At 43.7% G+C, this 12,689-nt stretch overlaps 1 protein-coding gene across 2 annotated transcripts in view; it reads right to left on the reverse strand.

Annotated features, from left to right (window-relative positions):
- The window catches only part of slc4a4a (solute carrier family 4 member 4a), a gene marked incomplete at both ends in the record, with an annotated part of 91,382 nt that overhangs the window by 52,466 nt on the left and 26,227 nt on the right, over positions 1-12,689 (reverse strand). For both annotated transcript variants that reach the window (XM_084457003.1, XM_084457002.1), the window contains 2 exons: positions 3,046-3,225; positions 6,965-7,125. In XM_084457003.1, the coding sequence (XP_084313129.1) occupies positions 3,046-3,225; positions 6,965-7,125 (341 nt within the window). The remainder of the gene's footprint in view (positions 1-3,045; positions 3,226-6,964; positions 7,126-12,689) is intronic.

Here is a 12,689-nt window from a genome sequence, read left to right on the forward strand (position 1 = left end):
TCACCTCTCATTTCATCTGATGACAGATTCGGAGGCACTCGTTCCTGGCCAAAAATATGAGATTCACAAAAAGAGAGATCACAACACAACACGAAAAATAAATCTCAGGGGTCGGTAGCGGTGTAGCGGTCTAATGCACCGCGTTTAAGGTGCAGCTGCCCATCGGGACCGGGGTTCGCACCCCGGTCTCACCCTAGTCTCGTACTAACCCTAACCGTGGCCATTAAAGGAGTAGTAAAGGGAAAATGCATGTTTAGCCCTGTTTTAAGGTTACTTATGATCATATAAAATGGTTCAGATCAAAACGTTGACAAAACTAGCACTTTTGAGAAAGTCTGATAATTGCTCTACCACCGTTTAGGTCATATAATGGATGTGGGTGGGCACCTTGAAAAATCATTCAAAAACGTGTTAAACTCTCGATTTTAAAGACAAGAAGGGGGTAATTGGTGTCCGTTGGTGTTCTGACATCAAATTCGCCGCAAAGTATGAATCATGTAGAGTTTCATTGATCATTTTATGAAATCCATTGACTTGTATTGAAGCGACCGTTGATGTGTAGATCAATCCGCAGAGGGGATTCAGGAAGCGGAACTACTTACGGTAGCTATTGTTATTGTTTATGTTGCTAGGCTACCTAGTTTGCGGAAGTGTACACACGTATGTACTGCGACTAAATAGTTCTATGCTAAATATTTTAAAAAGCCTTTCCAGATGAACTAGAATCTTACTTTATGGCGAATTATATGTCAGAACGCCAACTAACACCTCGGTGAGTTTCTTGTCTTTGAAATTGAGAGTTTAACATGTTTTTTGAATGATTATTCAAGGTGCCCACCCACATCCATTGTATGACCAAAACGGTGGTAGAGCAATTATCAGACTTTCTCAAAAGTGCTAGTTTTGTCAACGTTTTGATCTGAACCATTGTATATGATCATAAGTAACCTTAAAAGAGGGCTAAACATGCATTTTCCCTTTACTACTCCTTTAACTCTGCTACAACACTACTGTCCAGCAATCTACAGTACTGCATATGACTATGGAATTGGCTCCTACAATAAGTTGCGTCATGGGTTAGGGTTAGGGCGTGTCCATAAACACTATCACCTATCACCTGTGTTTCTGTAGTACTCTTAATAGCCATTCTCTGTACGTACTCAGGGTATGATGAATGTTGACTAATAATACTAATATACTTCATATTACTAAGTTTATTTGCATAGTTCATTTCATGAACTCAGATTCAAAGACGTTGAATCTGGCCATTCAGAAATGGGTACCTGACCCCTTTGCCATGCAAAACAGAGGCCAGCTGGCTTGTTCTGGTGATGAGTAGCACAGTAGCTACTGGTAGATGTGGAATAACTTACTAAGCCAATCCACGCTGGGACTCCGCTGGGCCTGCAGCTCCTCCATGGAGGCACGGCCCGTGAGACAAGGCACTGAGCTCTCAAGTGGACTACGGGCTTTTAGTAGCAGAAGCAAGGACCCAAGAACAGACAGAGAGAGAGAGAGAGAGAGAGGGATGGGAGGGCAGGAAGGAAGGAAGGAAGGAGGGAAGGAAGGAAGGAAGGAAGGAAGGAAGGAAGGAAGGAAGGAAGGAAGGAAGGAAGGAAGGAAGGAAGGAAGGAAGGAAGGAAGGAAGGAAGGAAGGAAGGAAGGAAGGAAGGAAGGAAGGCGAGAGTGGATAGAGAGGCCCGTTAAACCAAAGCAAGTGGCTGTTAGAGCAGATAAAGTCAGGTTTTTAAAAGCTTCGACAGTGTAAAAGAGGAAGTGAGTGATTCACTGAACTGGTCAATCAGAGAAATCATTAGGGTCTTGGTAACCTGGATACATTTTGTGTTCATTTATATTTCTCAATATTTAGTTTTACAAGATTGAAGACAAGTTGATGTAGCCATAATCATTGGCTTTGAAGAGTGGCACTATCAAGAATCATGGAAAGTTCCAACACTCAATAAAGATTAAGATGTGCCTTTGAGCACCGCTCGGAAGTATGATCATTCATCCAGATAGCTTACTTTGATGTGCTCATTAACCAGTCATTCATATGAACACGATGGCAGGTAATAAATAACTGATTCATTTCTTGTGACCCAACGCTGGCCAGTTAGTGACAGATTAACTTCCTTGTTAACACTGTGAAATGTCTACATGTTTGCACACAAATTCACACATGGATTTCATTTTATTAAAAAAACAAAATCAGAATCAATGTGTGATGAACATACGGTATTAGTGCATATTCAAACAATGACAGGAATATTTGACGAACCAGAAAACTTAATATGGAACATGAATGATCAATCTTTCATATCTTTTTCATATTCTTTGTGTATAGTTGAGTTGAGATCAAAGTGCAACACATTCGTCTTAGAGTTGAACGTTTAAATGTGTAAAATAATTTCAATGAGGTGAATTCACCATTACACACATTCATCTCAATCCCAAAAAGACTACAGATCTCTTTGTGACTGAATGGCTGTGCTGGTTAATGCAGGAATCTAAGGAATCTGAATCTAGGAACACAGTTAGTGAAATCTTAGTGAGTGCATATTTGGTGCTTAAAAAGTGATGAAAAGTGTTTGAACTGGTTAAATCATCCTAAATATGCTCTACAGCATCACTTCTCCACTATCCCCCACTAGTCATTAGTTCTAAAGTAGCTACAGACGAACACACACTCAGTTAAGGCCCCTGACCAGTGAAGGGGACGCGGCCAGCTGCGACCAGACCTCTCTACTCTAACACCTCTCCAGGCCCTGCTGGTGTGTTTGTACAGAGGGGGGCAGTAGTGCCACCCTAACAGAATTCATGCCTTGGTTATCAAGGCCCAACTCCCACCATTCACCAAATTCCTCACTGTCCACACAAGGAAAAATCTAAACTTGAGGTGAGAAAACCATGGGGTAACCTAAAAATAAAGAAAACCAACTCTGCAGAGTTGACATGGTAAAACCAAGAAAAAATCATGGCACAAATGGCTGAATATAAAAAAAGTAAGTAGAAAAAGAGACTGCACCAAACTGGCACCTGTATTACCATTATCCGTGGTGGAAAACATCCTACTTGCACTGGACACCGTCTTGCCGATGTCCGCCAGCGAACGCAGGTTGGACTTCTTGGTCTGGTGGCGATGTCTGCGCAGCAGCGTGAACATCACCTTGTCCTTCAGCTCCGGATTCAGCTGCCCGCTCTCAATCTGACTGGCAGTGATCATCTCTGGACACAGGGAGAAGGACAGAGGGTTGGGGTTAGAGTTAGGAGGGTTAGGAGCCATGCGTTTCCTCTGGCCTGACCAGGAGAAACATTGATGGGCCCTATTGTTGGCTAACATACTGTATGTAGTACAGCGGGAGAAGCTATCTTGAGGTGTGGGTAAGTGAGAACTACTGGAGTAGTATTTACCACCAACTGATTGAGTCATAATCTCTAAATAGACAGTCCAATTGCACTAGAATAGCTTCTTATTATTCTAGTACTACTAGTTCATGCTAATCATCAAATTGCTAATCAAATTGCTAATCATTTCACTATCAATTAAAGCTGAGGTTGCCACGACATCGCAAGCCAGATCAAACAAGGATTCTATTTTTAAAGAGGGTGAGCAGCCTGAACATTAGGGTAGAGGCACCCCTGCCGCTCTGTCTGAATGCTACCGCTGTTCATGGCCCATCATTCACGTCACGACACCTCAGACTAGACCAGCACAGCCGATTACTTCACATTAGTCCTCCCACAGTGATATCTCTCCTCCATGCAGGGAGCCTGGTAATGGTGGGAGGAAGAGAGGGATCATATTCAGTGAGGACATTCTATATGGCATCCCTTCAGCCTCCCTCACAACTGAACACTTCCTAGCCTTGGCCCTGAGGACAGACTTTTGAGCCCTGAACCTCCTAGCCTTGGCCCTGAGGACAGACTGAACCCTGCCAGGGATATTACCCACAGGGCTGGGAGTGGTGTAATTGTGTTTGCTGATTAAGTCCATTAAACTCAATAATAACAATACAGTAGCTGCTGCTCAGCAGCGAGTCGGGCCGGGCATTTTGAGGAGGAAGAAGAAGGAGGAGGAAGACACATGAGAAATACTCACAGAAATACTCTGTCCTTCAGCAGAACCGTCCGCACAAAAATGATCATTAATGTGTCTGTAATGCACACGGCACAATGCCGGAGTAAGTATAAGAAGTTCATTCTGCCCCATCCCGGGTCTGGAACTCACAACCTTACACGCCAAGGGCAAGTAACAATCTTGTGACTAGGCAACTGCATGAAATTAATAGATAACAAATCCAACGGGATTTTGGGGGTTTTGCCATTTTCTACTTGTTTCATTTCAATTTTATTTGGAAGGGACCATGTGCAATTAAAACATAAATGTAAAAACATTTGATGCATCGCACCAGAGTTAACCTTAGGCTAATTTGCATCTGCAGTCCCTGTAAACAGGTAACAACTTGTGGGTTTCTATTGGTGCTTATTGGGGCATAAAGTGGCTGTGCTGGAGGGTGCTGTGTAGACATAAACAAGCACTGCTGGTGAGGAAGGGTAGTTTTCTAATAACTAGCTTGACCTTGTGTTCTGCTCTTTGCCATTACGCCTATCAAGGGAAGAGGGAAGCGTATACAGTAGCTCTTCCTTCCTTTTCAAGGCTCCCTCACACGTTAAATAAGTATGCCTACCTGGACCACTGTTGCCACACTAAAATAATTCACTACATTGAGCTGCACAGTCATGCGTGACAAAGTGGGGATCCAGCTGAAATCAAACTGACAGACAGCGTCTTGGTCCGTGAAGCTGAAGGTACAGCCTCAATCATACAGTACATACTGTAGAAATGTATTCTGTATATACACCAATTGCACTATGACCTATTTCATATCAGTCACTACAGAAAGGTCCTTAATTACCCCAACAAGGGGACTAAACTAAGCTCTGAACTAAGCACAAACAATGACAAGTTATGGATGCTGACGAATTATGTCAGGATCCAGAAGAAATCAATTACATCAGGATCCAGAAACATCAAGCATTGACGTTTCTGTGAGACTGGGTGGCAAGCATGTTTTTATTTTTAGGTTATCAATCGATCTAAACTATGCGTGAGGCAATTGTCAACTTCCATGCGCACGCCCAACTCCGCATAGACTTAACTCTGTGCAGAGTTGGCCAAAAATGTTTGCAAATGGTCATATAAAACATTAGCCCCGTCAGTCCCTGTCTGTGCCAGTCAGTTCCCACACCATGCTGTTCCCAGACATCTCCCCATCAGATAGACCTACATCTCCCTCAGATAGTTCTACATCTCCCCCTCAGATAGACCTACATCTCCCCATCAGATAGTTCTACATCTCTCCCTCTCAGATAGACCTACATCTCTCCCTCAGATAGTTCTACATCTCTCCCTCAGATAGACCTACATCTCCCATCAGATAGACCTACATCTCCCCCTCAGATAGACCTACATCTCCCCATCAGATAGACCTACATCTCCCTCTCAGATAGACCTACATCTCTCCCTCTCAGATAGACCTACATCTCCCCATCAGATAGACCTACTGTACATCTCCCCCTCAGATAGAACTACATCTCCCCTCAGATAGACCTACATCTCCCTCTCAGATAGACCTACATCTCCCCCTCAGATAGAACTACATCTCCCCTCAGATAGACCTACATCTCCCTCTCAGATAGACCTACATCTCCCCTCAGATAGACCTACATCTCCCCCTCAGATCAGGGGTCGACAACCTTTACTATCAAAAGAGCCATTTTTGGCCAAAAAATGAATACAAAAATCTGACTGCAGCCGCAAAACATATTTGAGCTTAAAATGAAGGTAATGCTTCCTCTTAGATTTATTTTCAGGCGTGGTGGTATATGCACCCAGGGGGGACATGTAAAGGGGGGCAGGGTGTCTGGGGGTCCAAGGGGGAAATTTTGAGCACCAAACACTACATTTCCTGCATTCTGGTGAATTTCTATGCAGTCTGCTGCTATCTAACCTGACGCACCAGATAGTTTGCTTCGCATAATCATCTGTGAAATCTCCTTTGGTATTGTTTGGAAAAGGGCAGACACTTTCAAAATTACTTGGCAGGTGATTGGATGAACCATCTGTGTATCACCATCTATCACACGCTAACTTCAACCCTCCTCACTGTCGTCATACTTAAACCCACCCTGCCTGTTTGTATTTCAAATTCCTCACAACCAATGCTGATTGGCGAGATCATTTTCTGATCTGGCACAAACAGATCTTCATGCATAGTATCCAGACTGATTTGCGAAAGAAACAGAATGTGAGCTCACAAAATCAGGATGGTTTCACAAGGCTAGCTGCTATCTAGCTAGTTAGCTAACTTGAATGCCAACATGACCATTTATTTTAGTAATAAATAAATGTATTTAGTAGTAATATATGTATTTAGTTATTCATTTCCATATAATGTTTGTCAAAGACAGTGAGCCACTGTAGAGGGGCTAAAGAGCCGCATGGGGCTCCAGAGCCGCAGGTTGCAGACCCCTGCCTCAGACAGACCTACATCTCCTCCTCAGATAGACCTAAATCTCCATCACCTCAGGCTCATCTTCCAACTCACAGTCAGTGTCCGACGACATTGATCAGAGTTGAAGGAGGAGGAGGAAGGGACAGCGGCAGGTGTAATAAAGTAATCACTGACCAGCTGCATTCCCTTGAGATCTCAACGGCTTCATGTTTAGCACCCTCGCGATTTCATTTTCTCTGCACATTGTTAGGCTTGTTGTAAAAAAAAGATGCTGATCATGCCGGTTGATTTACCTCAGACCGAGAGTTGCAACAATTTTGTGAACATTGGTAGGGTTAGGGTTAGGGTTACATACCTACGACCTGGGACAGAGTGCTAGCTTCCAGGTCCATACCTACGACCTGGGACTGACAGAATGCTACTGTAGGGTTAGGGTTAGGATTACATACCTACGACCTGGGACAGAGTGCTGGCTTCCAGGTCCAGCATGATGGTGCCTTTCTCTATGCAGGTCCTGAGCTCCATCAGGCTGTGTAGAGACAGCGTGGCCACGTGCGGTTTGCTCCAGCGCTCACCACCCTTCTCCACCTTCTCCTCAAACTTGATCCATCTAGAAAGAGACAAGAAGAGGTTGTGAAGAGGATACTGACTGGGTGCTGCTTAGTGATTCACATCTGTCATTTCCACTATGATAAGAGAAGGGACTGGTTAGATGAGGATTTTTGTGTGACCTCTCACAACTAAAAAAAGTGCTGAATTATCGAAGACACTATTATGAAAGTGTCAAATTAACAGATTATAAGGGAGAAACTACAAACCAAGCATCATTTCACGGGCATCACAATCAGTTTTTTTAGTCTTTCTCAAATAGGCTCATCGCTAATCAAGCTTCCTCCTCTGGAACAGACAGAAGTACTGCATCTATGGAGATGGGCTGCCTGTCCACAATGCTGTTTTCTAACAGAGTTAGCTGTGTAAAAGTGCTCATATATTCAACTATGTATGTATTATGTATGTATATATCTAAGAGTTAGCTGTGTAAAAGTGCTCATATATTTAACTATGTATGTACTATGTATGTATATATCTAACAAGAGTTAGCTGTGTAAAAGTGCTGAAATTTATATTTAGGGCCCGAGCACTGGCGGTGCGAGGCCCTATTGAAATTGTAAGGATTATTAAGCCTAATTTATTCTTATTGAAAAGTGTGGCTCGACAAATGTCGCTCGACAAAATAAAAGTGTCGCACGACATGTTGCATTTATGCTTCGGGCGACACTTCGCGTCGTCTCTATGGAAACAATCAGCCGCGCGCTTGTCATTATGTTGCGCGTTTGTTGTCATTCTGAGAGAAGCGGCTTTCTGAGGGAAAGAGTTTAATCTGCGGTAAAGAGGTTATTCAGAGAGCGGTTATCATTGTGTTTTGTTTTCATTCTTTTCCGCAGTACTTGGGCATCTCTGAAGGGGCAGGGATGAATTGTATAGATGGGAATATCTCCTCACAAGCTCGGAGAGTCATTCCTCTACTCCTTCCATGACAGCCAAACATCAAATGACAGCCAAAACTAAAACAAGGCTGCGGAACAAGCATATCCATGGCAACGCACAAGCCTTCTATCTAGCTATCCAATCACACTTGAGTGACAATTTGTGACGGAGTCAGCGACATTAGAAAAAAACGTTGGTGCGCGACAGCCCTCAGCGACACTTTTTTTTCCACAAAAAGTGTCGCCCATGACGTCAAAAGTCGAGCGACGGTTTTAAAAGTGTCGAGCGACGAAGCATAAATTGGGCTTTATTCTCCCTTCTCCTACCTTCTTCTCCCCAAACAAATGCCTTTTGGGTGGCCTAAACATCGATGAAAACGCATGAAACTTACACATCAGACCCGGTGAAAAATTTGCTATTTCATGGGTGACGGAAATGGGCGTGGCAAAATGCCTCAAGCATATGTAGTTCATCGAGACACACTAAAATGTCTCTTGGAGCTATACCCAACATCCAACAGGAAGTCAGCCATTTTGCACTTAATGTGCCATTTTTTCCGTCCATCATATTCTAAGTCTTCTTCTATATCCTCAAAATCTGATAAATATTCAGCCATATTGCACACAATATTCCAGGCACCAACAAGCCGATCATAGAGTAGAGAATGTGAATCTGGATTTTAAATTTCTTCTACAGGCTTCCGAATTACACCAAAGTTATCTCGGTGAGTCAAACGTCTTATAATATGACGTAAATAAGGTCCAGGTTGTCAAAAACGAACATTCTCCTTTAAGACCTTTGTGATCAAAAGTTCTCAAAAAAATTGAGTTTTCACCAAACACCCTTGGCGTGGCGCCCCGCCAAATTTTGACATTTCGCCATAAAACAGGAAGTCCTCATAACTCCTCCATACATTATCCAATTTGTCTGATATTTCTCACACTTCATGAAGGTTCTGTCCTGAACACATCTATGTGTCAGTATTGCTTCATACTTATAGCGCCACCTATTGGTGAAACGGGAAGTCCTCAAAACTCCAACATACGTTATCCGATTTACTCCAAATTGCTCGTGCTTGATTAAGGTTGCATCTTGAACACATCTGTGCATCAGCATTGAGTCATACTTATAGCGCCACTTACTGCTTACAGGAAGTCCTCATAACTCCTACATACATTGTCCGATTTACACAACATTTCTCACGCTTCATCAAGGTACTGTCCTGAACACATCTATGCATCGGTAGAGTCACGCTTAGAGCGCCACCTACTGGTGACAGGAAGTTTCTCTCAGTACTGGACACCGAAATAGCACACCCTTTAACGGCGCTGCACCCCGACACACGTGGGGAGCGAGGGCCCGCTCACTGCTGCTTGCAGCCCTAGTTCCATATTGTAATCCTACTTCTCCAATCTTGATTAATCAAAATGTGATTAATCGGGGTGGCTGTGGCTCAGGAGGTAGAGCGAGTCGTCCAATGATCGTAGGGTCGATGGTTCGAATCCTGGCTCCTCCTGTCCACATGTCAAAGTGTCCTTAGGCAAGACACTGAACTCCAAATTGCTCCCAATGAGCAGGCTAGCGCCTTGCATGGCAGCTGCCGCCATTGGTGTGTGAATGGGTGAATGAGAGGCCATTGTAAAGCACTTTGGATAAAAGCACTATATAAGTGTAGTTTCTTTACCATCTACCATGAATGATCACCAGACACTTCAAAGCCACCTGATCAATTATTTTCTTATTAACAATTAAATACAGTACACTCTTTATTTATTCACACCGTTGGTAAAGATGAACAAAAAACTGCACAAAATAAAATATACAAGTACTGAGATATATGCTAACAAAATACTAATAGAATTGTTTAGAAAAACATATTTTGTTATTTTAATTACCATATTGGCCCGAATATAAGACGATCCTGACTATAAGATGACCCCTTGTTTATTTGAAAATGATGATAATAAAAACAAATTGACTGCGGGCATCCCCACTCACACTCTGGATGTTCAAAGTCCCACCAGTAGAGAATGTATGGAGAAGAGACTACACACTAGGTGTGGAGAATCCATCGGGCCGTCTGTGTTCGATAACTCAGGCTTGGAAGGTGCTGAACATTAAAAGTCGGACATTGCCAGGTTGAGAGCTTTGTCCCAGTCCAAACCCTATGTTTCTATGACCCTCTCATTGAGATATGGCCATTTAAACGTTAAGTCATGAGTGGAACAGACGTACTGTACATCTCTCTAGGTCGTCCTCAGATGAGCCCTCCATCAGAGCTTCCAGTCCTCCCGACCCTCTATAGATCTGGCTAGCTCGCCGGTACTTTCCACTCCTGCATCTTTCTTGAGTACGTCCACGTATGTTAATGTGGGACGCCCTCGTGATCAATGCCCGTGTGTTGGCTCCCACAGAACCAGTTTGCTGGCTGGAAGCTCCTGCTGTCTCCTGGCTGCTATTTTCTAACTCACCTTTCGTGACCCGCCATACAGATGCTTGTTGGTAACATGCTCGCTCTTGTTGATGTTAAGCAGCCTACTGCACGCAGCATACTGGTGCATCACCCATCTAAGAACTTCTGCAGGGTGGGCTTCAGAGTCCAGTATTCACAGCCATATAGGAGAATGGACTCCACCGTCGCATAGAACAGCCATTCTCAACCAGTGGTCCGCGGGCCACCGGTGGTCCACAGAGCGCCATCCAGTGGGCCGCGGAGGCAGTGGTAGCCTACTGCCAAATGGTTAGAAAAAAAATAAATAAAAGTTTGGTAATTTACAAAGCTAGTTATTTTTATACTGTATCTAAATGTACTCAAGAATTCACATATAAATAAAAAATGTCAAGTTAAAATGCATAATTACAAGCGGGGAGGTTGGAGTTCCACACACTGGCCATGGTATTCAGAGCCCTCTATGAAAGCACCTTCCTCACTTCAGAGCAGTGCCTCCTGGTGTTGTTAGAGGTGGATGGTCCGGAAGGATCTTGTAGGTCAGTTTTCTTAGCATTTAGCTTAAAGCCAACCTTGGCACACTCTGTTTCCACTCTACACATGAGCTTCTGTGCTTGCTCTGCACGGTCGGAGAGCAGGCTGATGTCATCCACGTAGTCCAGATCTGTTAGGATTACAGATGGGTGTCGTCTCGACCTCTTAGGTGGTATAGTGAGGCTGAGTTCCTGCTCCTGTCCACTGATGGCCTTCCTGAGCGCAGAGTCCTGGACTATGATGAAGAGGTAGGGGCCGAGGGCGTCCCCTTGCAGCACCCCAGCCAGGATGTCCAACTCATTGCTGTTGCCGTCTGGGGTCACCACCCTGTCTCTTGAACCCGTGTACATGGTCTCCTCTATGGCCCGGAGTATCATCACGCCCCTGTCTGGGGTCACCACCTTGGCTCTGGTACCCGTGTACATCGTCTCTATGGCCCGGAGTAGATTGGGAGGGACAGCGTAGGCCAGTATCTTCATCATCACACCTCTATGTATCGAGTCAACGCCTTTTTAAAATCAATGATGCACAGTACCGCAGTCAAGCTGTTCTTTTTCACCTCCTTGATGATTCTCCCTAAGGCCCAGATCTGGGCCAAAGTTGTCCTCCCGTCTCCAAAAAAACATGGTGGTTCTCCCTCAGGTGAGGGTCGATGGTGTCTGGTTCAGTATCATGAGATTGGACATCTTTGCAATAATACATGTCAGACTGATGCCTCGGTAGTTGTCTGGTTTTGAGAGATCTCCAGATTTAGGCTCTGGGATGATGTTAGAGAGAGACCACATATCAGGCTGGTTATTTTTCGTCAGCGCAAGGTTGCAAAACTAGCAAGTTAGACAGTTCTACCTAATATTACATTGTTTCACAATAGGTACATTAATTAACAAAATATGTAGCTAGCTGTCTCTATCTGTGTGTATGTCCACCATTGGATATGATTATATGTAGGCCAAAGAAGTAGTCCAAATACTAAACCAAAGTGTAATGTGTATTTTTCTACATTCCACTCTATTTCTACATATTTGGGGGTGTATGTAGACTCTGTAGAGGATCGCTGTAGTAACCTTGACGTTGAGATGACTGCTACCATTGGATTACGCCTGCTTTTGAAAGGCAGAGAAATTTCACTGCAAAACAGATGCGTGCTTTACCCCACAGTTTTCCTGCATACAATACGTACAATACATACGAACACCTACTCAGCCTTTTCTAGAATGAAAGTAGTGTTGGATGTTGAAAAGGTTTCACCTCATGTCTACGGTGAAACATGGTGGTGGATCTTTAATGTTCTGGTGTTGTTTTAAGATAATATAAGGTTCTGTAAGATGAACTTTAATACATTCTACGCTGTAGTTTTGCATCCACAGGCCCTTGTTAAAATACATGGAACCATAAACCCCATCATATACCAAGACAATTTGTCCAAAAACCCTGTTCCCTCTGCCATTCAGCTACACCTTGGCTGTAGATGGACCTTCCAACAAGACAATGATCCCAAACCCACGTCCAAAGCAACTAAATGGTTGACAGAGCACAAGAACAATGTCCTGAAGTGGCCATCTCAATTTCCAGACCTTGAATCCAATTGAACATTTGTAGTTTTAACTAAATAAATGCAGTCCACAATTCAATAATCTGAAGAAACTACAACAATTCTGCATGAAAGGATTGTTGAGGACCCCAACCCCACCCCACCTCAAAAA

Source organism: Borostomias antarcticus (assembly GCF_949987555.1).
Source record: "Borostomias antarcticus genome assembly, chromosome: 23".
In the NCBI taxonomy this organism is placed as follows: Eukaryota; Metazoa; Chordata; class Actinopteri; order Stomiiformes; family Stomiidae; genus Borostomias; species Borostomias antarcticus.